The 26,614-nt window shown below is 41.8% G+C and overlaps 2 protein-coding genes across 2 annotated transcripts in view; both read left to right on the top strand.

The window, feature by feature from the left end:
- Positions 1–10,640: 10,640 nt before the first annotated feature.
- LOC129783671 (transcription initiation factor TFIID subunit 4-like) lies at positions 10,641–13,347 on the top strand. The gene is made up of 2 exons (XM_055793792.1): positions 10,641–10,934; positions 12,987–13,347. The coding sequence occupies exons 1-2, from the start codon at positions 10,777–10,779 to the stop codon at positions 13,345–13,347; spliced, it is 519 nt and encodes a 172-aa protein (XP_055649767.1). The 5' UTR covers positions 10,641–10,776.
- A 1,007-nt stretch (positions 13,348–14,354) lies between these two features.
- NPAS3 (neuronal PAS domain protein 3) overlaps positions 14,355–26,614 on the top strand; it is a 612,926-nt gene continuing 600,666 nt past the window's right edge. Inside the window, exon 1 of the mRNA XM_055793646.1 lies at positions 14,355–14,880. Within this exon, the coding sequence (XP_055649621.1) occupies positions 14,831–14,880 (50 nt within the window). The 5' untranslated portion in view covers positions 14,355–14,830. The remainder of the gene's footprint in view (positions 14,881–26,614) is intronic.

The following is a 26,614-nucleotide window of genomic DNA, read 5'->3' as shown; positions in this document are numbered from 1 at the left end:
GCTGGTATCCAGGTTAGGACACTTCAGAACAGCCAGTGTTTAGAGTCAGTCATTGCATGCAGCTTGTGTCCATTAGGGATGAGGTGAGCCTTCTTCGTTTCCCTGCACTAATTCACCTGAATGACTGTGTAACTATAATTATCCTTAGACTGAGCAATTTCTCTGTGAGAGAACATTTACAGTAATTCTGAACAAAGACATATAGATTCACATTCACATTAACTTCAGTACTTAGTTGTGGAAAAAGGCATTGACTCATCTTCTGCTCCACAGCTCCTTTTCTTACAGCATGAAGCCTCAGGAAATCCTGTTTTGCTTTTGAAAAAGGGACTGTCTCTCAGACAGTGGTCTCCATTTTGGCTTGCTGAGATTTCTGAATATTCGTGTGTGAAAACCAGTGGCTTAACACTCAAAGATACCGTCCCCCTGCTCCCCAGGACTCTAAGCAAAGTTTAATGGGATAGTCAAATTTAGTCTCTCTAGATGATAGTGAGGATTCAACCCTGGACCCCCTTTGAAAGGTTAGTAGTAATTTTATTTTCCAGCAGCATCGTAACTGAACCTAATAATAAATCACTAGGCATCTGCTTGCAAAACTATGTTATTTTTTAGATTATGGAATAATGTGTGTATGATAAAATGAACAATGTCAAAATGCAGTCCCAAACCTGAATAAATACTGTCTGGTAATTATAAAGGTATGTTCAAGTTTGCACATACATGTTATGGTAGTTTTGAGTTTTTTCTAAATGCTTGTTTTCCCTGAAAACCATATTACAGGTTATTCCTTCTGTTTTTAAAGATCTTCTTAACTAACAGTGAAGATCGCAGATATTTTAAACTTTATAAATTAAATAATTTAACTCTAGCCACGTGTGTTCTACTAACCAAACAGCACCATATGAATGTATGTACACAGTCTATTACAGATACCAGGACTTACAAGTAAAACAGAATGATTTGTAATGTCAAGCATGATCTGTTATAACAATAGGTTTGAAGAGCTTACAGTGTCTCAAAAGTCAAATTATTTTGCATTATTCTCACTCGTGGACTCTTCTTCACCTAAAAATCAAATGCAAAAGAGTAATTTTAGTGGAAGTAGCAAGGACCCATAATAAGAATATTCTGAAAGCTAAGAATACTATTGCTATTTGAACTGAATATTTCCTCTTCCTATCTTCAAATATGCAAACTTTGAAGTATTATTAATGTATACAGTAAAAAGTGTAAGATGTACAAAGAGTTCAAGAAAAATCTTAACCTTGTTTTTTTTCTACTTCAGGTGTTTGATATATCAGCTTTAGTCATTTTATGTTTTGCACATAATATCTTCTTTATTATGCAGATCTTCACCCTTATACTTCTCCATAAGCTGATAATAGTTGAATAAAACTGATTAGAATCAAAAGTTCAGCTTCAGAAAGAGTAATAGATTATAGTATATTCTAGATAAATCTGGTCATTGTACTTGGTTGGCACATAGTGAAGGACTGGATACACCAAAAAGCTGTTTGAATTGATTGGCGTAGAAAATACCATGGGCTGTTAATAGCGTTCTTCAAAACAGACTTATAACTTATTTAATGAATTCAGTGATTGCATTTGAGTATTGGAAGAATTACTGCTATATTGTCTGGATATCCCTGAAAAGATTAAAAATCACTTGTACCTGTATGATAGTTTTTATCTGCATGTGGTTTAATTATTATAGGAAGAAATATTGATTTATTCCAGTTAAAGGAAGTAATTTTTCCTCTTATTTTTTTAATGATGAAACTTCCCGTGATGCTACAGTCTGACACAAAACCAGTTTGCCAGAAAATTGTTGCAGAAATTGAGAAGCTAAGGAGACGAATAGTGATTATTACAAGTTGCAACTAAAAATAAACTCTGTCATTGTGCAATGTTGTTGCTGCTGTTATAACATCTACTTGTATGAACTCTCTGATATTTCTTCTTGTTCCAGACTGAAAAGGCCAAATCTATATTAAATGAAGTATGCTTGAAAATCTGTAGGAGGTTTTCTGCAGAATAAAGGACTCATGTCGAAAGAAATTATAGTTTGGCTGTAGGAGTCCCCTTGCTTTTTCTTCTGTATTATATGTGAAGAAGAAAAAGGTGACACCCTTAGCAAGTAGTAACTTTCACCAGCAGGTCCTATCAAGGGACTAGTACAATGCAGTCATTACTGGTTTTCAAGTTATTAAAGGCAAATGAGTATCCGTCTTGGGACAAAAAACCAGAAAGGTACTATAAAGCCTTTTTCATAAATTTCGAATTAAAATGAATTATAATTTTCTTCCTACAGACATCCATATCTACCCAAACTACACATACTCTATAGCCAAATATATGTTGCTTCAAATGTGTAATAGAGAGAAAAATGGCTAAACTCCATAATATTTTAAACTAATATACCGATGACCAGGCAATCGCAGTATGTGTTTCCTTCAAAGAGTACAGAAGTTCTCCATCCGATATGTTACCAAGACCTACCAAAGTGAGTCTCAAAAGTAACAAAGACAATTCCTATGTTGTCTAATCATGTACCAAAGTGAGATAATGTGATGCATCAGCAGTGAACAGAGAAGAATGGGTTTTGTGTGTATGTACCTTTTTTCAGTAACTTCCAGTGAATGAAGTAAAGCATTCAACTTTATGTAGACAGAAACCACGGTCCAGACCACTTTCTGATAAAGAAAATACACTTTGAAGTGGTGCGAAGACTTACAACCAAAGAACAAGAAAGACACTCATTCTTAGAGTTCAGCACATTCCAAATTTGGTGCAATTTATGGCCAGTTTGTAGGCTACACCATCTGCAAAAATTAAAATTAAAATGAAGATCTAGCAGTGGACTAAAAAGATCTCAGATTATTTTCTGCTTTTGTCAGAATTAAACTCCCCAGGCAATGACTTCTGAAGAGTGAAATGTAAGGACACTTGGCTGAGTGCCACAACTCATATTCGTTAGCTCTTCTCAGTGGTTACTATAGCATGGAGAGCAATGACAGAAGTGCAAGTAATGTGGGTGGAGGTCTAACTTTGAAGTGAATAAAGCTATCTCTTTAAGGTTTCTGATGGACTATGTATAATTAGCAGAAAGATTTATTTGTTTTTTAACCCAAGAGAACTTTGAAATTGAAAAAGTAAGATTTGAGATATGTTTAAACTTTGAAGGCCTCCTGTGAGTATGCTCAATACTTGAATTTATTGATTAAGAAAGAAATGAAGGAAGGAATTCAGACAATCAGCTTCCTAATGGTAAGAACGGAAACTGCAGAATAATAAATAGCTGTAAATAAGAGCGGTACTCTGTTAGACATTCCTGCGCATGGGTGCATTTGTAGATAAACTAGCCTGCATTCAAGTCTTTGATCCATAGATTTCCTTGCAAGTTTTGATTATTTTTGGAAAAACACTACAACCAAAGATTGAAGTATTTATTTCTGAGTCTTTAGTATGCTTGAAGTTCCAGAAACTGTTAGCAGAGTCCCAGATTTACATGGCTGCCCACTTGGGACCGTGCTACGCAGGAACACAATGCATTGTCTTCTTCAGTGAGTGGAAAAAATTCTGCTGCTGTTATAAAACAGAAAAAAAAAAAAAAGAAAAAAAAAGAAAACCCAAACAAACTGTGGAGAAGCATGGCTTGGAGGACCTAGCACAGCTTGAAACTGCACTGGATGCTTACAACCTCTGCTGCTGAGAGATGCTAGCTCCCACTTATGCACTGTTGGTTTTGGTGCCGATTGGGACTTCCACCTTGGACAGTAAGGGAGGAAACACAGGCATGGGTAGTCTTGTGAATATTCTTGTTTCATGTTCACTGCTGCATGACTCAGCAGGGCACTGATGGTAGCTACCAAAGAAGAAAGGTTACATTGGACTGTACTAGGTTTGTCTGAAAGAGCTTTGAGTGAAAGCTAGATGCTTTTTTTGCTGGATGTATAATTAACTTGGATTTGTTCACCAAAAAAGAACTAGAAGAAAAGAGACCATGTTTGGTTTCTGTTTCTTCTGAATTAGAGGGGAATAACTGTTTAGTGAGGGAAAGGATAAGAATCCTTCTTTAAGTACAGTCAAAAACCTTGAGCTGCCTATTGATGTTGTCCTTCCAGGACACACCAACAGCTGCTTCCACAAATTATTTTGGTTTAGGAACACCACCAGAGGCTAAAAATAAAGGTTAAATAAAAAGGAAATGTGCATTGACTGGCCCTGCGTACTTTATAAATTTCACTTATCTTATGGATGAGCAGGACCACAGGGAATTACTGGACCAAAAATCTGAATGTGGTGAGAACACAGGATAACGTGCTGGTATCTCTTAGCAGCCCTGGAGATAAAAAGCATCTACATGATTTGTTTTTCCACTTTCTTGAATTAAGCTTCTTATCAGGCTGTGTGGTGTGAAACAGGTTTTTGTAAAGGTGGAAGCAGCACAATTTAGTTGTGGTCTGTACGACCCCAATTTGATGCCAACGAAGTAGCAGATTACTCTACTTTGGAGGTGTAACAGTGATCTTGAAGACAAGGGAAATAGATACTCGGGTGCTAAAACTCCCTGGAGGAACATCACAGATTACACACTCTCTGCAGAAGCAGATGAAGTCTGGAAAAACTAGCTGGCTGCCCCTTGATCTTCTACTGGAACTGCCAGAAAATTTGTGGGGGATCAACACTGCAGAAAACCTCTGGTGCTAAGAGATAACTCATTCACTAAAATTTGGGGCCACAGCAAATTATACAACACAAGAGAAATTGACTTTAACACCGATATTCCACCCTTGGAAAATTAGCTGTCCTTTGTCATTACACAATGGGCCAGAGGCACTCCTTTGTTTTCACACAGAGAGCAAATTAGGCTGAAGATAGAGAAAACCCGATACTCCTTACTGAGACGGCTCCGGTGGTCAAAACAGAGCCTAGGTACATACCTTTGGGCATGTGAGCAACGTATCAGTCTTTCTCCGCTGTGGACTCATCATCCTCGTAAGGCTCTCAGCTGCCAGTACCAATGAGTGAGATCCTAAGATTAGCCTCAAACCTCAGCTGCATTTTCCCAGTGGCAGCGCAGTGTGCTAATCACTGAGCCATTGGGATAGCCCTGTAGGGCATTCTTCTAATAGTTTTTCTAGTTCTTCCACTGATGTCCTTATACATCTTTTATGATTTCGATAGTGATGCTACTTTCCCCAGGCACTTTCCTTCTATCTTACTCTCTGCTTGCTTTTCTTTTGAATACCGGGGGGTTGTAGGGGTGGGCTACCTGAATCTTGCCCTTCATTCCCAGCACAACCTTTCAGAAAAGCCATTTCCCTCATCTGCTCTTCCAACCCTGAGTACCTGTCAAGGAACTGTGAAAATGGAAAATATTGGACTACTTCCTATTTAAGTTTTGATAGTGTTTTTCCTGACTTCATGTTCTATTTAGAGATTTTTACTTCTAAACAGATGAACAGCCAGTTCTTTTTGATTTAAAATTAAACTCCAAATATTTTCTTTAAACAGCGCTCATTGCTTTTACAAAGGAATGAAAACAAAATGCAGCATGTGACATCATTTGAAGGAGAAAATTATGTTATCTTATATGGTTCTAGAAAGACACCATATTTTTTTTAACTGCAGCTCTTCCCTAATGTGCACTGCTGATAAACAGTAAAAAGGAATCCTTTCCTAAACTATATATTTCTCTCACACTATACATATATAAATTCCTTTGGGAATAACTTTAGCAATATAACTTGAGATAGGACGTAGCTGATATATGTGAGGTATTAATATGAAAAATATTTTCACTGCATGTATGTTATAAAGCTCTTGGAATATTACAGGCAACAAAAGTATAGGTCAGTTAAAGAGTTTCCTTATCCCTGTTGTGCCCATATTTTTTTTTATGCAGGTTCATCTCTTGTTTTCTTCTCCTCTGTTATTTTCAATTCCCTTCTCATCTTCCATTCAGCTTTCTGAGGAGTTTCTTTTGCTTCACACTGATGATACATGTTGGTAGCAGCAACAGAAGCAACAGTCAGTGGACACTTGTAGAGATGGCAAGTTGTAAAATAATAAATTGAATATTTAATACTTAGACAGAAGATGTGGGCTTTATCTACACTTAATGGGTGGGGAGGCTGATTACTCATTCATAGCTACGCCACTTGTGAATGATGAGGTCACCCCTATCTCAGGAAGATAAATGCCATATCCTGTTATGACATATTCCTTTTATATAAAATTAGTTCAATTTTCTCACTGGTGAGGAATCAGTATAACTTTAAAAAAAAATAACTTCAAGATAAAGGCATTTTTCTACTGTAATTCATTATATATCCTATTTTCATTTTATTTTATTTCTGTTCTGTTTTGTTCTATCTGATCCTGTTCTACATATAGTATTTTACTCTCTACCTAAATGATATCTGACTAAAGTGAAGCAAAAATTAGATGATACAATGAAGCTTTGTAGCATTCTCTCTCATACCTGTCACAAGCTCCTTCCAACAGCAGATAATGAAAATTCAAAGTCAAACCATTTAACTTTAAGTAAATGGAAATGAATTTCCCGAGAAGAGATATTTTTTCACCTGTGAAAGAAAGGAACAGTAGTACACTGACAATGCAAATAAAGATATAATATATAATTGTGATAGAGAGGTATATGTAAAGCATAAATATTAAATGTTATTATATTACACAGTCATGTGTTTTTAATTTTTATCTTTACTATGTTTTTACCTAAGAGAGGAAGTTCTACAGTACATTGTTAGAAACAACTGTACTCTATTTGAGTATTTCTTGGCTTAATACTAAAGCAACTTGCAGAATATCTTACAATAGTATATGGTACTGAGACAAAAACTATGTCACTTAGACACCAAAACCTGTCAATAATTTGAGCAAAATGAGAAATAAACCATTAAAAATACTGGGCTTCGCTCTCATTTACACTAGCATATTGCTCCAAATTTATTTATATCCACCATGGTATGTTGCAACACTGGTGAATTATGCGGCGAATGGGTCCACGTTATTTAATATAGCACAGAGTATAAGCTTGATTATTGATATTTTCATTGGTCTAGAGAATAAGTTTCAGAAATTCTAACTGGATTCCACCATCGTGATTTATTTGGGAAAAAAAGATTCAAACAATCAAACAGGCTTTTCTTCAGAGATAATGTGTTGGGTTTTTTTTATTTATTTGACACCTTCTAAGGGCTATGAGAAAGAAAATGGTTCTGTTTTCTGTAGACATTCACAAACGTACCTCTGAATCCTGCTTGTCTTATTCATAACTACTTGTCAGTAGTTCCAGTGACTCTGTGGGACTACTTGTGGAAGCAAAGGTATCAAGACTGACTTTTCAGTTACATTCACACTTAAATTAAGATATTAATCAATAGTCATAAAAGATCTTATTAAGTATCAACAGAACCTGTTTCTGCCTATGCGGGTGAAAAGCGGTGACTTTCAGGACTATGCTGAAGCAAACTTGGCAAAAGACAGGCTCTCTGTCCTGGCTGTCTGTTTGAAACATGGAAATCTGCTTAGAGTTGCCACTGTAGAGCAAAGAGTGACAATCAATGGATGGGGACTTCGACATGATTACATCCACTCTACTGCCTGGCCATACATTGACAGACAAAACTACTGTAATGGAGTGATCATTTGGAAAATGGCTACTACCCACATTTAAATTCCTTTCAGTGTTATTCCATAGCCAATTAGAGTGGTAGCCCAGCCTATATTCATGCCAGTCTTGTACTATATTGTAAGAAAAAGGAAAGGAGCAGCTCAGAAGTCTTTAATTATTCCTCCAGCCATTTATTGACCTGCTCTCTAAAGGCCGTATACGGGCCTACATCTGCATGCAAAATTCCTATTGACACCACTGAGAGGGCCACAGGCAGATGGAGGGTACTTTGTAAACCTTACATTTTAAATATGTTGTAAGAGAAAGGCACAGAATTTGCAGTCCCTTAAAAAAGTGAGCAGCTTCATCTAATACTGCTCTTTAAACATGTAGATTGAATAACATTTTTCCTAGCAATAACATCCCCCCTCTTCACCGCAAGCTATCTAACCTACACGTTTCTGTAAAGCCTTCATATTTAACACTCAAACAATTGATGTCCCTATAGTATAAACAGGATAGATAATGAATATAAGTGGGATAGAAAATTAATCCTACTTGCGAGGAAGGAGAGTCATAATTCACTTAGGCTTCTCAGCTCTTACGTTATGAGGTCTTCAGCTAACTCATGGGATCCATTCCACATCCCACAGATGCTCATTATGAATTCTTTTTATGTGCAACATGTGGGGACTAACCAGTTTCATATCTCCTGGTATTAGCTGCAATCCAAAGCATTTTGTATTAAAACAGAATGCAAACACAGATGCTTTTTAATACAAAGGATTTGAACGCAGATTCTGTTTTAACATAAAGTTGGTGTGTCTTAATTTGGTTTGGAACAGCAGTGGAAAGTCAGGATAGGAGGATATTGTTAGATTAGGAACCAAGCTATGATTCCAAGAGGCACACAGTTGCCTGGGAAAAGGGGAGAGTGGCCCAGGTGACAGTTCTGATTTACGGAAGCAAAGGTTACAATGTCTTTGGAGTGACGGGGCAGCCTGGGACGTCTGCCCCTGCCAGAGATGCTGCCATAGCTTTCCCAACACCACGGGTATTCTGGAGTGCAACCTGCCTTCCGTCCCACGCAGCTCCCCTTGCTGCGAGCCGCGCTTGCCGCAGAAGCGGGTCAGCTGCGCAGCTAACGCGCATGCAAGGTGCGCTCCCTCGGCGCGTCGCTGTCTGCTGCGGGGCCCCTCCGCGGGGCGCGCACAGCCCCTCCGCCGGGCGGGCACAGCCCCTCCGCGGGGCGGACACAGCCCCTCCGCCGGGCGGGCACAGCCCCTCCGCCGGGCGGGCACAGCCCCTCCGCCGGGCGGACACAGCCCCTCCGCCGGGCGCGCACAGCCCCTCCGCCGGGCGGACACAGCCCCTCCGCCGGGCGGGCACAGCCCCTCCGCCGGGCGGGCACAGCCCGCGGTCCCCGGCAGACGCCGCGCTCAGCTCCAGGACCCGCAGCTTGGAGCTACAGGTCCGCGGTGTCAGAGTCACACCGCGGCAGCGGGGAGGTGTGGTGGGACCCGACGACGGGACGGGACGGGACGGGACGTGTGTGGGTGTGTGTGTCCTTTTTGCCCCCCGTTCCCTGCTGCCCCTGACTCGCCGGGCGGCTCGGCTCCCCCCTGCCCTGCGGGACAGCCTCCTCACCCCTGGCCTCCCGCTGCAGCTGCAGGGCGGAGGGGACGCGGAGCGCAGCCCCGGCAGCACCCGCCGTGCACCGCAGAGCGGAGAGGGGGCTCCCGTGGCCGCGCTGCCGCCCGCACGAGGCGGGGGAGCCGCCAGGGTGGGGTGGGGGTGGGGGGGCGTCCCGCCGCCGACCCGCGCTCCCGCCCAACTTTCCGCGCTCCCCTGCCGGCGGCCGCCCCGCGTAGCGCAGCGCAGCGCCGCGGCCGGGCGGGCTCGGCGGGCGGCAGGGGCAGCGGCGCGGCCCCGGTGGGCTGGCGGAGCCCCGCAGCGCCGCGGCCAGGGATAAGGACTTGGCGGCGGCGTGAGCGGCGGGCGGGCAGGGCTGCGCAGCCCGGGGCGGCACAAAGGAGCCGCGGCCGCGCGTCCCGCGGGGACGGCGGGGCCGAGCCGCCCTCCTGGCCGCTGCTGGTGCGGTGCCTGCCGCACCCGGGGGGGGAGCTTTGCGAGGTTTGCTTGGGTTTTGTTATGGGGTTTTTTTTTGTGGGGGTTGGGTTTTTTTGGTTTGGTTTGGTTTTGGGTTTTTTTTTTTCGCAGCTCTGGGCGGTATAATTGATATGTTGAAGCAGCGGTAGGGATCAGTGCGTGCACACACACCGCACACCTTACAAGTTTGACTAGCAGTAACATTGCTGCACACTAGGAGGGGAGGAGAGTCAGCTCCCTATAATAGGGAACAAACTCTGCCATTGCACAAAAGCGGCCCATTTCCTCGCTTGTGAAAACCGTCCCTTCACAGAGAGAAAGAAGGGGGGGGGGGGGGGGGGGGGGGAGCAAAAGCAAGTTACCAAGAGCAAGAACTTGCGCTGCAACAATCCTCCACTCTTCCTCTTCTCCTCAGGACTCTGGGAGCAGGGATATTCCTCCCCCTCCCCCCCGCACAGTTGGCGCTAGCCCAGACTGTGGTCAGCCGCCTTTATTATTACTTCATTGAGACAGAGAAATCCTCTAAGACTTGCATTTTGGGTGGAGGGTGAGGGGTGGAGGGACGAGAAGGAGGAGGGAAAAAAGGCAACATTTGCTGCTCATCATTTTCACTGCACCGCTAAAGTAATTGCGCCCCCCTCTCTCCTCCCTGTCCCTCCTCAGCCTGGATTTTTCTCTTATATCTACAGCTCCAGTGGTATTAGACATACCTTTTTTTTTTTTTTTTTTTTTTTTTTTTTGTAGCTCTGATATTCCACCCGCCAACCCCCACCCCCACCCCCTCAAATCTTCACGCGTTGCATGTTTGCAATTCGGTAAAAATCCCCCCCTCCCTTTACCCCCAGCCCCCCCAAACTCCTCTCAATCTCAGCCCAGCAGCTCACATCAAAGCGCCCTTCCTCACTCACAGTGGCCGCCACTCACTAATGGGATTGCAGTGTGCCTGGCTCTGCTGCTGCAGCCGCCGGAGGGAGAGTCGCTGCTGCTGCACCTCTTCGCCGAGACTCGCCGGGTGCTGAGCCGCGGGGATGATCAGGATCTTCCCGGATTTCAGCGTGCAGGTGACGGCGGCGGCGGCCGGCGGGGCGGCCGGGGGGGTGCCGGCGGCGCCGGGCATGGGGCGAGCCGGCGCCGCGGCCAACGGCAACCCGCAAAACGTCCAGGGCATCACCTCCTACCAACAACGGTGAGAACCGAGTGGGAGAGGGGTGTGCGGCTCTTCCCGAGGCTCCCTCACTTGCTTTTTCTTTGTGCTTTTGTGTTTCTTTGTTTTCCTTTTTTTTTTTTTTTTTTTTTAATCTCTCCTTGCTGTTTGTTGGGAGGGCGCTTGGTTGGAGGGGAGGGTTTTTACCTTTTTTTTTCAATACAGCATCTTTTAAAATGCACTGAGAAGTAAACACAATCTCCTAGTTTTGTCTTGGATGAGCTGGGAAGCAACAATAGAGAAAAAAAAAAAAAAAGTGAGACCCCGGCAGCTTAGCTTGGCTACTGCAAAGTTTGGGATCCCGTCCGCTCATCCTTTTTAAAGAGGAATTTCTCAATGTCAATGCCTTGTGCAAATCCCAGTGTGTGGCAGCCAGGGGGATAATTGATCATGGTATGCTGATTGATAATTTGCTTTCAACCAAGAAAGAGAACAATTTTCACTTGGGGTTGCACACTTGCAATTCCACATTGTAGTTTAACAGTATTATCATGTCACCTGTTACTACAGGGAAATATAGCACGAAACCCTAAGTATACTCAGCACTGTTATTTTTTCATTTTAAATGCATTCTAATGCAAATGCAGGAAATTCACAGAGAGCGCCTTTAGGAAGTAAAGCTTAGAAAGTTGGCAGTAAGTCATAATGAAGTTTAAAGACCTACCCCATTCCCCCTAACAATTCATCGATATGTGCTGATACTAACATGAAGCTTAATTAATTACCTGACATTTCTTCGTGTTTCTACAAGGCAAAACTTGAAGTTTGAATCTGTTAGTTTTCTCTATCATAAACTTGTAACCGAAGCTGAACCCTCGAAAAAACAACAACAAAAAAAAAAAAGAAAAAAAGATTACAACAGATAAATGTAGGCTGAAATCAGAACAGAACCTTTACACTTCTCTAAATGCAAGAAAAATGGCACTGTCCCAAGTATCTTTCTTTCCACTATTGCATTAAATTAAATACCGAGAAAAATGCGGTGTAATCTCAATATCCGAACTAAATATCTCTATGAGGTAAAAGAAAAAAAAAATATCATAGGAAGTTTCAGCATAATATTTCAAACTTAATTGGTTTAGGAGCCAGATATAGGTAATCGACCATTGCCTGTTTTGCTGTTAAGCAACTTTGAGTTGCTTCCTATAGGTTTGGAAAACACATGATGTATTTTCCATTTGGTGCCCATGATAGAAAGCGTTTGGTGGTAACTTTTGTAGGTTTTATTAAATGAGAAATTAGTAGGAAGCTGATACTCCTACAATAACCCCTGATGATGCCTAAACACTTTCTTAGCTGAGAAACATTTGAAACTAAGTATGAGTCTTGTTTTGCTCAAGCAAACACACCGACCTTTCATATATATATATATGTGTGTGTATATATATATATATATAAAACTTGAATGTGAGAGATATAAAGAATGGATTAAAGTTTATTTCTTTTCATGGTTTCTGTATGATTTTTGTCACTTATAAAATATTTAAATTACAATGGAAACTGACGGACACTTTAACGAGGAAGTACAGGCAGCAATCACAATAGTTTAGTCTGTGAAGTGGGGAAGTCAAGGGTCAGAAATGTCAGATTGGCTTTTAGACAAATGAAAGGGACCTCTGGAGACTTTAAGTTAAACAGAAATATATAGACAAGGCAGCATGCAATTTTTTAGTACCTCGCGTTTAATAGTTTGATTATGTCAGTCTGTAATCAGAAAGAAGTTACAAAAGCAATACTTCTCTGACAAACTACTAACACCTCTAATTCAAATAGTGTTTAGGAGGCATCCAAGTACTTTGACTAACAGGGATCCAGACCAGCCTGGATGTCTCGCACACTAGCCTAACAGGGGGAACCATTTTTGCACTTCTTCCAAATTTTGACTATGTATTATCGACAAAACAGCATGCTTTATGTCGAAAGATTTTTCTTCGTGCTTTCCGTAAACGCTTAAATTATAGCAGACACCGACACCTTCCTATGCTGTTGCAAAAGCCGAGGTGACACCTGTTAACTTTTTTTTTTTTTTTGGAGGCGAGGAGACAGATTTGCCGGCAGGGAACGGCATGTGGTACTTTCTAGACACCCCCCTCCCCCGTCCAGTTCTTCAACTCCACCTGCACCCCCGGCCGCGCTGCCAGCCCCGTGGTACCGCCGCCGTGGGACCCGAGGCCGGGCGGCCGCCATCCCACCGGCGGCTGCGCACGTGCACAACGGCCGCACGTGCGCAGCGCGGGGCGGGCGGCAGCTGCCCCCCGCCAACCGGGGCTGCGCGGGTGGCCCGGGCCGCTCCGCGCAAAGTTACGCCGGCCCGCGTGCCTCCTGCGGTCAGAAATCCTCCGGGCCCTGGTGCGCGGACGGCGCCCCGCAGCCAAACTTCCAGGTGCTTCGCTAACTTCTTCCCCACCGGCTCTCCCCTGCGGCTCCCACGCGCGCTCACCCCCCCCACCCCCGGAAAAAAAAAACCCCACCCCAAACTTTTGGAGAGGCTGCCGAAACGTTTCTTGTGAATAAACCCCCTCGACCTGTGGGGTTTGCTCCTTTCCCCAAGAAAGCCGGGTGGTTTTTCTCGGGGAGCAGGATCAGGCCCAGGACGCTGTACTTCCCAGGCGGCAGCAGCAGCAGCAGCAGCAGCAGAGCAGCCGCAAAGTTCCCTTGGAGATGGAAGGCTTTTAGCTTTTAGCGAAGGAGGGATTCCTCCTTTAAAAGCTCTCAGCGCTCGGGTTTTCCCGATGTCCTGGAAGGAACAATTAAGGTAGCGGTTTCTTTCCCCCGCTCCTTTCTTTCGTGATTAGTTTCATAATCTCCAATAAAACAGCGTGAAGTGCTATACCCTCTCCCAACAAAGCGGGTCATCACTCTCAGTTAGCGTCCCCAGCACTGCGCCCCTGATGCCGCTAGCACCCAGCGCGTACTCTCAGGACGTGCGCGCACGTTCCCGGAGGGGGCCGGGGGGTGCGGGGGTCGCCGCCGTCCCCGCGGGGCGGCCGTCGGGTACCTCCGCGTCCGGCCCCGTTGGGCCGCAGGGCGCTCGCACCCCCCGGCCGGTCGCCCCCCGCCCTGGCCCGGCCTCCGCCGTGGGAGCCCACGGGGGACACGCCGCCTGCGCCCGCCGAGTTGCGGAGAGTCCCTGCCTCCCTCAGCCCCTTCCCGCTGGAGCCCAGACTCCAGAGGAGGAAAGTGTGCGAAACTGCAACTGAGTGGCGTTGTTGCGCCGGCAGCGGAGGCTGCGTCCCCTGCACGCAGAGTGGGAGCGGAGCTGGGGAAGCAGCTGGAAAATGCCCAGAAATACTTTCACAGCGGTCAAGCCCGGAGATCCCTGACTCCCCTCCTTCCCTCCCCCGCCCCCGCCCCCGCCTCGCTGGCCCCATGGCCTGGCACCCCGCGTAGTCTGGCCCGCGGGCGCGGCGGTGTGAGTGTGTGCGAGTGTGCGAGAGAGAGCGTGTGCGTGTGTGTGTGCGTGTGTGTGTGTGCGTGTGTGTGCCGCACCTGCCGGGCGATGCCAGCGGCCGGGCTGCCCGCCGGGGCTGCGCCGCGGCTCGCTCTCCCCGCCGCCGCCGCCGGCCGCCGCCGCTGCTTGCGCTGGGCATGTCTCTGGGGCCGGCGGGGCCCCGGCTCCCTCCGCTCCTCGGCTTATGGACGGCGGCAGCGGCAGCAGCAGCGCTAGCAAGCAAGCGAGCGAGCAACCTGCACCAGGACTGCGCGGAGGAGTGGGAGCCCGCGATGCTTTGGCCTCAGTACTTTTCCTTAGCCTGTCTGGCTAACCAGGGCCATTGCTGCTGCCGCCGCTGCTGCTGCTAGACACACAACACACACCAACATCAGGAGGGGGAAAAGTAAGGGAGAGAGGAGGAAAAAAAAAAAAAAATCCCAGGAAGATGGCGCCCACCAAGCCAAGCTTTCAGCAGGATCCTTCCAGGCGAGAACGGTAACACTTTCTCTTTATTGAACCTGCAGCAGCAGCAGCAGCCGCAGCAGCGCCGGGCCGTGCCGTGCCGCCGCCGCCGGGGGCCGGGGCTGGCTGCCATGCCGGGGTGGGGGGACCTGCCGCCGGCACCCGCTGCTCGCACAGCCGGGCACCGGGAGTTCCTCCTAGTGCGTACCGCCAGCCGCACACACACACACACACACACACACACACACACACACGCACACACACAGGGCGAGCCGCGCAGCAGCAGCAGCCCCGCTCCGGCAGCCGCACCGCCGCGGCTCGGCGGAGCCGGTGCTCGGCGGGGCGCGTTGGCGAGCGGGCGTGTGTGTGTGTGTGTGTGTGTGTGTGAGAGAGAGAGAGCGAGCGCGCGTGTGTGTGTGTGTGCGGGGGCGGGAGGCCCCCCCAGGCGGTCCCCGCCGTTCGGCGGCCCCGGGGGCGGCGGGGCGCCGCGCCAGGCCCGACTTGGCGGGCGGAGGGGCCGGCTCCGCCGGTGCGGTTCAAGTGCCGCTAGGCCGGAGAGGGGGGGGGGCCGCGCCGCCGGCCGCGCCTGCGGGTCTGCCCGGCCCGGCCCGGCCCTTCCGCCCCGCCGCCGCCGGGCGGGCCGCGGGTGCCGGCGCCCCTCGGGGTGGGCAGAGCGGAGCCGGTGCACGGGCGGGCGGGGAGGCGGTGCGCGGGGCCCGGGGAAGGAGGCGGGGGCCGGGGGGCGGGGGGGGGTGGGGTGGTCGCGCTACCCCCCGTTTGCTTCCCGGCCCGCCGCCTGCCCCACGCACTTTTGTTGGGGGAGAGTGCTGGCTATTAATCTGCTCTGCTGGTGACACGAATTGCCCGTAGCGGATTTGTTCTAGTAAAGTGAATCTTTCTAGAAGTGACTGGTAGGAAACAAGAGTACAAGTTCATGTGATGTTACTTTGTGATTCTTACAAAAGTATTCAAAGCCCCATCGCTACCCTGCGATGTGTATGCCCAGAAGGAGAGCAGCCAGAGGGTTTGGGGTGGGCTCCCCTCCTTTCCCCCCCCCCCCGCCTGCACCGTTAGAAGTGAACTTGTGGCTGGGGGGTGAGGAAGGTGCCTGGTTAGCTGTGGAAATGGAAGTTAACATTTGGACAGCTTTTAAAAGTAGCTGGGGTGTGTGTTACTCGGTTTATATTCCACAGCAGAAGTCTGAAAAATATTTAAACAAAAATAAAGTCCAGGGAATCGGGCTTATTTTAATCTTAACTTCAAACTTGTATTTTTTTGTGTGATCAGCACTTCTGGTACAACTTCCAAAAGCTTCAGATCTTATCTAAATAGCTATGCCATTTTTCCTAAGGAAGCAGACTTCCCGGTATCAGAAAACCATACATTTCATATTTGCCACTGATGTGTCAGCGTGGCTGTGTTAGATGCATTAGTATTAACTGTTGCACTTTGACAAGGCTATATTGATATGTAGCACAATTTGGAGATACATGTAATGGGAAAACAGTGCATCCTCAGAAGTCAATGACTAAACTTGGAGATTTTCATCTTCAACTATAAATATTTTTTAAAAATCTCCATTTCAGTGGCTGCAAAGGCATTTCTACTGTGTTAATAACACTTACAGCAGCAGGCTTTTCTCCTGCAGAGTTCTTTGTTGAAAAAACAATTTCTATCAATACGTCCTGTCCCGTCCCCCCCCCCCCCCCCAACACACAATTCTCCTGTCTTCTTTCTGAGAATGGTACTATATTAGTGTTAAGTGTATTTGCCAGGATAGCTTCAGTAATCTCTCCAGCAGAAGCATATTTGTGTGCCATTTTGGGAATTTCTCTGAGATAGGAATCTTGAAGATAGAATTAATTTCTAGGGGAAACTTCATAGCCTGTGCATGAGTGCTTTCTTTATCACCTGTCTCCATTTGGCATTCGGAGAAGGTAAATCAAAGTGCGCGATTTGTTATTCTGCTCCACTTGAGAGCTGAACTAAATAACACTTGGTCTGAAATTCTGATTGAAGTTGTAGGAGGATATACTGTATTTAATTTAATGCCCTTTAATAGCATCTTCTTGTTCAGCTCTGATGCTGTCATTTTAAAGGTTGGATCGGAGTAGTTTTTCCCTGTAGGGAGTGGGAGGAGTAATCATTTCAGGGGAAAAAAAAAGTGGTCTAAATTCCTGGAACACTAATAGCCACAAACTTGGCCTAGTGTCCAGGCAGTTGTTTTTTGCCCTTAGGGTTCACTGTGTTATCACTCTTTACAATGCTCTGAACAGTTTAGTTATAAATATTACATGTAGAAGTTGATGATATTTTTTTGTAGCAGATATAATGGCAACCTGTTTGTTCCTTAATAAAAACAACAACAACAAAGTTTTTGGAGAAGGTGGATCAATGCTTCAATAAACTGGCACTCACGTACGTTTTATTAAAAGTTATGCAATGTGCTCCTGAAGTCTTGCATGTGACTGTTTATTTGAGCTGGTTTTGAACACATCCTTTCAGCTGTGTGCGCCAAGCTATTTGAAATATGGGCGCATATGAGTTACTGAAGGGTTTTTGCAGTCTCTTCTTAATTACTACTTCAGCAGACTAGTGCTCAAGATTAAGAATCCTGTAACTGAACTTTGTGTACATTTGTTGTTTAGTCTTTGCTTCCATAACATTTAGGTAGATTGTGTTACATTTTTTCAAGTAAGGGGTCGGTGCTTACAAAACAAATGTAAAAAGTAACAGTCTCTGATGCAACCAAGCACTTGAATTGCCTTGAAACTTTTTTCACCTGTGGAGGTTTTTTAAACAATGTTTGAAAAGTTACTTACATTTGTTTGATTTCCTTTTAAACTACCAGTGTTAGCAAATTTTACAGTTACAGTAGCAGTTTAGAGTTTTTCAATTGTGTGGCTATATAACCAAGAAAATTAAATAGACAGAAGTGTCATGCATATGATATGCCAACATTGATTTGTAAAGCATATCATAATATCAGAGTGCTATTGGTTTAAAGTGAAAGAGAAAAAAACCCCTTTATTTTGGCATTTCTTTCTAGAGCATGAGCTTAAACATAGCAGTGATAAATGATGATATGCATTGTCTAACACTTGCTTTTATATAAATAGCTTCAGAAGATTGCTTAAATGATAATCGAAAATATGAAATAGGGTGGCCTTCATATCACAAGGCCAAGGGTCTACAAATGGAAAAACTGAAATAATGAAATATTTCCAAGGCAACAGACTGTCAACAAGAACAGTAATGCATGGGCATATCATAGAGCTACCAGAGAGGATATTAGATCTTATAGCTCTAGAGCCAGGAGTTATAATGACCTTTATTAAATAGAGCCCTCCCACATTACAACAATCTTTCCGATTTCTGATTTATGGATTAGCAGTCATACTACTCTTCATAATTTGAAACATTCTCCCACCATATTTGATTTGCTGCATTTTTCTCCGCTAGATTCATACATTATTTAGAGCTTACATGAGAGTATTGATCAACAAAAGTTATATTACATATTTTCAGTAACTAACGGGATTCTGAATAACAAGATTTTGTCTGCAGCACTGTTTCTACATTCTTTAGAGCACAGCTGTTTTTTTCTTACAAGTTATATCCAGTTAGCTTGTTTTCTACCAAGTTAGTGGCATGATATTCTAATGCCATATAAATGAGTTATAAATAATTAGAGAGTTTTGTTAACAGATTAATACAGCACCCAGAACCATAGGTATTTTTAAGGGAATGTCAGGATATATTGTCAACATCCGTCTCCTTTTATTAGTGTCTCACTTGAATTTTTGAGTGTAATATACTGGCAGTTTCAAATCACATTTGTCTGAAACTTGGCACACAAGTTGCCAGCCCAGATGGGAATTTTACTGCGAGTGTGATGTAAAACAGTTGTTGAAAATTGACGTTCTAGGCATTACTTTCATCAGCGTGCTTCCTAAAAGGTACAATGTTTAAATAAATGTTTGTTTCATAAAATGATCTTTACAATAATGCCCCCTTTATTGGAAAATGTATTCTAAAATAAGAATTTTCAGTAACTGATACTGACCATGAAAAGTAACTGTTACCATTTTATTAACATTTTGGGATTGATTCTGCTCCCATTGATGTCAGTAAGATGAAGCTGTTTCACAAACATGGCAGAATTTCATTTGCTATCAATTAAGTAATTGTTTTTTTAGAATTTAATGTTATGAGACCATTTCCTGAAATCTCATCTCATGTGAATAAACCTTACATTCAGTCAGCCCATCAGAGTCATTTTATGTTATTGTCACTAGTAGCTCTTGCAGGTATAAGAGCACCTCCTGAGATGAGCCATCAGCATTAGTTACATTGTTTCAAAATGAATCAAACAAAGTTGTTCTACAGCAATTCAGCCCGGAAATTTGTCTTTGTTTTCAAAACATAAGATGTTTTAAAGTCAAATAGGCAAGACTTGCCATTTTCACCCCAGTTGTTTATTTCTTTGGTTGGTTAGTTTGTTTGTTTATGCTTAATGTTTGGCTTGTTTTTTAGTTATTTTTTTTTTTTTTTTAAGAAGCTGCCAAAGATTCATGGCCATGAGAGGGAATGTTTTGAAAATTCATTTTGTAATAATTGCATTTTTTTCAGAAGAGGCAATTTCTTGCTATGTAATATTTATAAAGCTACTGCATGTTATCTTTAACATACAAAGTCCCATTAGTGTGAATGAGGTTGCGTGACTTTGTTTAATAGGACTTTGCATAATAAGGATAATTTGTAATAATACTGCATTTTGCTGCATAAGATGTGCCACAGTAAGAGCATAATGGTTGCTGCCATGTCTTATATGACTAGAGCATTGTTCTGTGACTAGCTCGAGCAGTAGTTTTGCAATACACAAAGTCCTAGTCAAATGAATAGGACCGTTGTGCCATCGATCTGAACAGGACTTCCAGTAGTAAAAATATTTGCTAATTTTGTATGCTACACTGGTATATTACACAGGGCAAAGAAGGTATGGTAAGGGTACGATACTATTTGTGTTTGTAGCTTGGCTGAACTGGACCCTGTCTTTGGGAGAATATTGAGTTCAAGTTGCAGTTTAATCTTTAAAAAAGTCCCAAATGAAATTATGCATATAATTAAAGTATACTACAGAGAATCACAAGCAAGGATAAAAGTATTTTTACCATATAATTCAATAGATATGAATTTGTTCTCAGTATTGCAATGACAAGCTTGAACGTACTTAGTGGGAGGAGGAATGAATTTTGCATCTGTATGTTATTATAAAATGGGAAAGTCTTGAGATTCTCGAGTAAAAATGGAGCAGTTCTCAAGGAGATTCTGATCTCAGCCTGCTGCAGCCAGATACTGAGCCCTTACCTGGCACTCTGATTGTGGGTGAGAGTCAGGCACATTAAAGAACAAGTGATATGTGAGCAAGAATTTGAAATGATTACCAGAAGCAGAGTTTTGAAGATTTGTTACAGGCTGTTTTCCCAGCCTTTCCTATATGTTGCATTTTGGACTTTCACTCTTCAGTCGTATCTTGTCATTTGTTCTAGGGAACTTCTCACTGATGTCATACAACGTCTGCAGAAGACTTTAATATTAATACTGGGTATTTCTGTAGATATGTTTCTTTATATAGCCTGGTGTGCTTTGAAAGGTCTGTAAACACCATTCTACATGTTTTACTGATGAGATAGTTACGCACAAAAGATTTTTGAGAGCTAGCAGAAGTGGCAGAAGGTGTCAATGTTAGCACTAGGAATGAAATTCCAGGCCCCATTTTGACTGTGTATTCAAAGATTACACTGCCTTCGTTAGAGGGATTTACATTTCTTTTACAGGCAAAACCTCCACTGAAATAAAGTGCTTTCAGAGAATGGCTTGATTGCGATTTAAAATTAGCTGTTAGCTTGATATATAATAGAAGTTCAACACTTACGTTAAATAATTTAAGTGGAAAAGTACTGTTCCATTACCTGCAGGCATGTTAGGTTTACATATGTACATAGTGAATTTATGGGATATGGTCTGAATAATATGTATGTATGTAATCTACAATAATGTCCCTGGGGCTCGGATTTTCTTAAGAGTCTATTGGATTTAGGCATCCAAAATGTACTGCATTTCAGTGAAATATAGGCACCTAAATCCTATAAGCCCCTTTTAAAATACTTGCCTGGGAATTTTGTCTCTAACAGGAATTTAGAACAGGCTTCATTACACATTACTTGTTTAAACTGAATTTTATTGGGTAATGAATAGTCTTTGAACAGTCATTTTGGATTAAATCCTAAAGGGTTATAGTTTTGCTCAAATTTAGGCACAGAACCGATACATTTATATTTTGACAGCGTGTGTGTGTGCGTGTGTGTGCTTTTTTTTTCCTCTTGCTTGTGCATGGTGTTTGAAAGTCATGTGCAAATTTACATTTATGATCAGTTTATGCACAGCCTGGGCTTATATGGTGGCTCAGAATTATCCTGCCAAAACTGTAGTTCATTTAGCAAAAGTATAACATACCAAATTTTAGAAGAATACTTGTTAGAAAGCTGTTTTTTCTTAGAGATGATGGGAGGCAGAATATGTTACTTTGTGGGGAAAAAAACATAGGTGGGCAGTCTTCACAGGTCAAGGTTGAGGTCAATAGAAAGAACTGAGTGACTGAGTCTGTACAGTGCTTGCTGGCAGTGGGATTAAAAAAGGAAAAAAGTCTTAAAAAAGAAAATAGCTGCCAGTGGTACTTATCCTTCAACCTTCACAGCTGCAAAAAAAGTAGCTGATGTTATTTGTCTGACTATAGTTAGATGTAGGATTGGCATGTTTGCTTCACCTTTGCATAAATTACTAACAGTATGGACAGGAGGTTCTTAAAAAACCCCCGCATTATAAAAAGACAAACCTGTTTTCTCTTGGTAAGCAACAAATAGAAGATGAACATAAACACAGAAACAAATGCTTTGGGTGAATTTATTCATTCTTCCTGAGTTGCTGTTCATTTTTACAATAAATCTTGTATTTCTTGTGGAAAATCAAAAGTACAGTAATTTTTTTCAACAGCTGAATGAGCTAGATAAATGGTACTCAAGTAGCAGTGTTTGAAGGATCCAAGTAGTTTACTAAAGTATCTTAATTAATTGGATGTTCACTTTAATAGTGAGGTTTCCTGTTTGTAGGCAGTGCTCTGTAACAAGAACGTATATTTGATACATAAATGATATATATTATTTCACAAGGCCCATTTTTATTCAAGATGTGTTTTTACTAAACTGCTGTTTTGGATTAACAAAAAAGAAGAAATAAATGGAGATGACAGAAAATACAGACTTCAGATGAGAAGTGTGATAGAAAAGATACAGCAGATTCCAGATCTTTCAAACATATATGATGTTTCTTTTATCAGGCACTCTACTTACACTTAAATTTTGAAACTAAGAGGCGCTGTCTTTCATTTTATTCCTTTGTTAACAAGAAGAAAAATGTTTCTCTACAGAAGTGCAGTTTGGCAACTGTTATTCCGTGCTGTTTGAGGGCAGTTTTAAAAATTTTGTGTTTGTATCATTTCTCCAGACCAGAATAGGAGACCACAGGATGCAGCAAACACTGCAAATCCCATCTTCTTCCCCCACAAATTCTCTGACATACTGAATGTACATCTTTAGGAATATCCAGTATTTAGACTGTGGATTTAGGAATCCTTTCAGAGTGCTGATTTTTTTTTTTTTTTTCATTTTTATCGTTCTTAATGGTTTTGTGACACTATGGCAAAAAAGTATGTAAGTCCGATTCATGACTGATTTTTTCTTGTGGCAATTATCATATATTACAATATTTGTTCAGTTCAAATAGGAACAAACCCCAGAATTATTAAGGAAAAAAGTGTGGTTTAACTGACAGAAGGGCAGAATATTCCACCTGAAAAGCAAAATTAGAATTATATATTTATTCTGCTTGTTACTAATTGTGAGGGAAACTTTAAAGATTTTCCACTGACTTGCACACATGTATACTACAAAGTATAGGCATATGTCGTATGTTAGATAGACACAGTATATGTATTTGCTTGAATGGAATAATGCTAGTTGATTGTCTCCCACAAGCTATAAATGTCTTACTTTAGATAAAGTTAAATGTAAATACATGCATTGGAATGGCAATTTTTTTTTCCTCTAATGCTGTGAGGGAAAAGTAGGCTCATCCTTTTTTTTTTTTTTTTTTTTTTTTTGCACATTTTTATTGTTCTGTGTAAATGTAATTTGTTAATCCTGTGAAATTTGTCATAGATAAATTTGCTTGGATTATCTTGTCACCACCGTATCTGCATTCTTTTGTTCATTGCTTATTCATAATTTAACAGTCTGGCAGTGAGCCTTTTTGGGATGCTCACAAAAGATATATGACCTCTACCAGCTGCTACTATAACCTGCAGAATGCACAGCAAGACATTAGAAACGTGAGGATTCCTCTACTGATTAAAGTGCTCTTCATTTAAACAGTCTGTTCATAAGAATCTCAGGAATCTTTGTGGGTAGCAGTTTTGATTTTTCTTTTCTCACAAAATTAGTTCTAACATTTTTTTTTTTTTTCCCGAGTGGGAAAACTAACGTTGAATCTTAAGATGGTGGTGCTTTGCTTTCAGATGGACTAATGGAAATTAAATCCCTCATGATATATGCATATGTATATGTAAGTGTGTGTGTGTGCATGTACACATTTGCATATACCTTTACCTATCTCCACCTATGCACACGTGTGTATAAATATATATATATGTATTTCCTGCAATTTTACAGTGGGAAAAATTAGTTCCCATGTGTGTTATTTTAAAACTAACTCTTCTAGTAGTATATTTTTTAGCACATACTGTTATCCCATACTAATTTACAGAAGAGTTTTATGATTTAACCCTGCTTTAGCCCCAGCATCTTACAGATTGTATTGTGTAAATACTTGATATTATACAGTACACGAAAGACATTAAATAGAATGTTACTTGAAGTGTAACAACATTTTAGATTTTCATTATTTTCCCGACTCAGTTTAGCATATAAATTTTTTCCCATTTTTACTTTTTTTTTCTGCTTCTTATCTGCAGATCAGCTTGTGAGTAATGGCTAGTTTTTACCTTCCCTTTGTGCTGGCACATGATTATAGTTCAAAATAATTCATTGCTAATCCATGCAGTATTGGTTCATCTCCATCACTCTGTTTTGTGATTAGAGCCTCAGGCCTGTAAGAACACCCTTCTGCACAGTTTTCTATCCTGGTTTTCTTTGACTGCAACCCATATTTTAAATAGTTCTGTCATTACTGTTCACCTACCAATCCTTTTGCATTTTTCAAAAATGGATCGATTACAAGAAATTAATATTTTGGTGGGGTTATTTTTCAGTGGTTTATGAAAAATATTTGTTTTTCACTGCAGTAAGTCTCCAGCAGTGGTTTATATAGGTCTTGGTTCATCTCAGCCGATGATGGAAATCTGACTTGAGTTTCTCATTTTTCCTTAGCAGTCTGAATTTCCTGTGTACTTATTTACATTAGGTGCCTCAAGAGGTACAGGATCTTAAAAAGAAACACCGTGTCTTTCTGAGATGGACTATAGTGGTATAGTAATTACAGTCTTGTCATTTTTAACACAACATTTCAAACAGAGCTGGTGTAAAATAAAGCTGATGGAGGAACTTTTAAAATATATAGGGCCTGATCCTACTATGATCACTCTGGTTGAAGTTACTGTTTATTGGGTCAGATACGAACTGATATGATGTTAGAGCTGGATTTATATGATATAATGATACCGTACCTTGATCAGATTTAAATTTAATATTTCCAGATTATGAAGCAAATCCATCATTTTATTTCACATCAAACAATGCTAGTTTTATGAGAAGGTCATCTAAAAGATTTTTCAAGACTTTGTTTCAGCATTGAGTAGTCCTGTGTTCCTTTTAATAATTACTTTCATCTCATTGTAGCTGTGTGTTTGAAAGTGTAGGTCAATAAGGATGATCGCATTCAGAATTTCATGATCTGTGTAGTGGAACAAATTGAAAGCAAAGCCTGTATCAATCACTGTGAAGGGAGGGTTAATTGTTACTGCTTCTCAAGCCTCTGGACAGATAAACCAGTAATGAAATACTTATTGCTCTGATATGTGAATGGTTAAGGATGAAACAATGGAAACAGAAGCAGTCTTCAAAGATAACAAAAAAACCCCACCCAAACCAAACCCAAAAAACAAACCCAAAAAACAAAGAAAAAAGAATAATCTGGACTAAAGTAAAATACTCTATATGCTGCATATTAACATTTCAAAAGTAATTTTTTTCATCTAATGTAGCTTTCTAGTGATGATGTAAGACAGCAGAATGTATTAGGTTTCTAAAGCAAACATAAAATATGAATTTAAAAGCTATTATTATGCAAACAATTTAAAATGGTTTACATGAAGTCTGGACCTTAGGTAAAAGTAACATTTCTAGCATTGTGTTTTCTTTTTGTTTCTTTGTTTCTCTGTGGTACCATTAAGTGGGGTTTTTGGGTTTTTTTGGTTTTTTTTTTCTTTCTTTAAAAGCACAGCTGTATTTACTAAATCGAGTATGTTTTGTTTTCTCGTGAAGTCATTTTAAAGCGTTTTGTCTACAGCCAACCAGGACTCTAACAGAGTGTTTAAAGATAGAAGCAGGAAAATAAAAATGAGTGCAAAAACAAATTATGATATTACAGTAAACATTTAACCATTTCTAGAATGTGAACTTAACATTTTAAACATCTGTTAGTTACTTATATGTTGAAATATATGCAAAAATATTTAGCCAAATTGAAGTCTTAGGCCCATGACAATCATCTCAACACAGTGGGTAGTTCTGAAAATTAATGAGAATGATAATACTGTAAAGACTGTTCCAGAGTTTGCCCAAATTCATTATCTAAGACTCTTGTTAAGAACATCTCAAAGAATTTTAACCAGGAAAATATATTAATGGTTCAAAAGCATTTTTCAAAATGGTGATTTATAAAAGTATAATGGAATTATATATGCAAGTGCTATAGTTAGAAACACAAAACACAGGAGCAGCACATTATGAAGGAACATTTTCCGATAGCTAGGGTACTTGCTTTTGATTTTGTCCATAGGTGTCAAGGTTTCATTATTGACTTATATTTTGGGATGGAGGAAATGAAAAAGCGAATGCAACTTACAAAAAAAAAATTGACTCCTTGTTAGTTACTTAATGAGGCCTATAGCTGCTTAAAAGCTAAGTAAAGTAATTAATAATTTTAGAACTGGCGTAAAAGTCTTTTAGACAATCGAAAAGCACTTTTAGGAGGAAGGGTGATGAGATACATCTTTAGATTTCTCTTCAGAATGTTAAGAATTTCCTGTTGCCTGTTTCCTGATGGGATTGACGCAGCTGTGTATCATATGGAATGAAAGAGGAACCGAGTGCCTGACTTTGTTTTATGCAAGTCCTTTATTTAAGAAAATGTATGTGTTGATTTTGCCTTTTTTTTTAGCAGATCGCTGATGTGAATGCTATACACAAAATTATCCAAGTGGGACCTAATTATAATTAATTTATTTTCCAAGGTACAGAAATTTTTAATAACTAAAGTGTATTAGTTAAGAATGCTTCCCTCCCCCCCCCCCCCCCCCCCTTTTTTTTTTTTTACTGTTTGCAATGAAAAAGAAAGCAAAATGCTTGGAAGATTACTATGTCATTTCCATTTGTACTTTCAGAAGTCATTGATATATGTGTGATACAGT

Source organism: Falco peregrinus, chromosome 1, assembly GCF_023634155.1.
Source record: "Falco peregrinus isolate bFalPer1 chromosome 1, bFalPer1.pri, whole genome shotgun sequence".
Classification (NCBI taxonomy): Eukaryota; Metazoa; Chordata; class Aves; order Falconiformes; family Falconidae; genus Falco; species Falco peregrinus.
Note: the sequence above shows the minus strand (reverse complement) of the source record. Positions and strands in the feature narration are given on the sequence as shown.

Bases quoted from the DNA above. Each gene is read 5' to 3' on its own strand.
- LOC129783671 (XM_055793792.1), top strand. From the start codon at position 10,777: ATGATCAGGATCTTCCCGGATTTCAGCGTGCAGGTGACGGCGGCGGCG. The intron at 10,935-12,986 runs GTGAGAACCGAG...TTTTTTTTGGAG, and splicing joins ATCACCTCCTACCAACAACG to GCGAGGAGACAGATTTGCCG.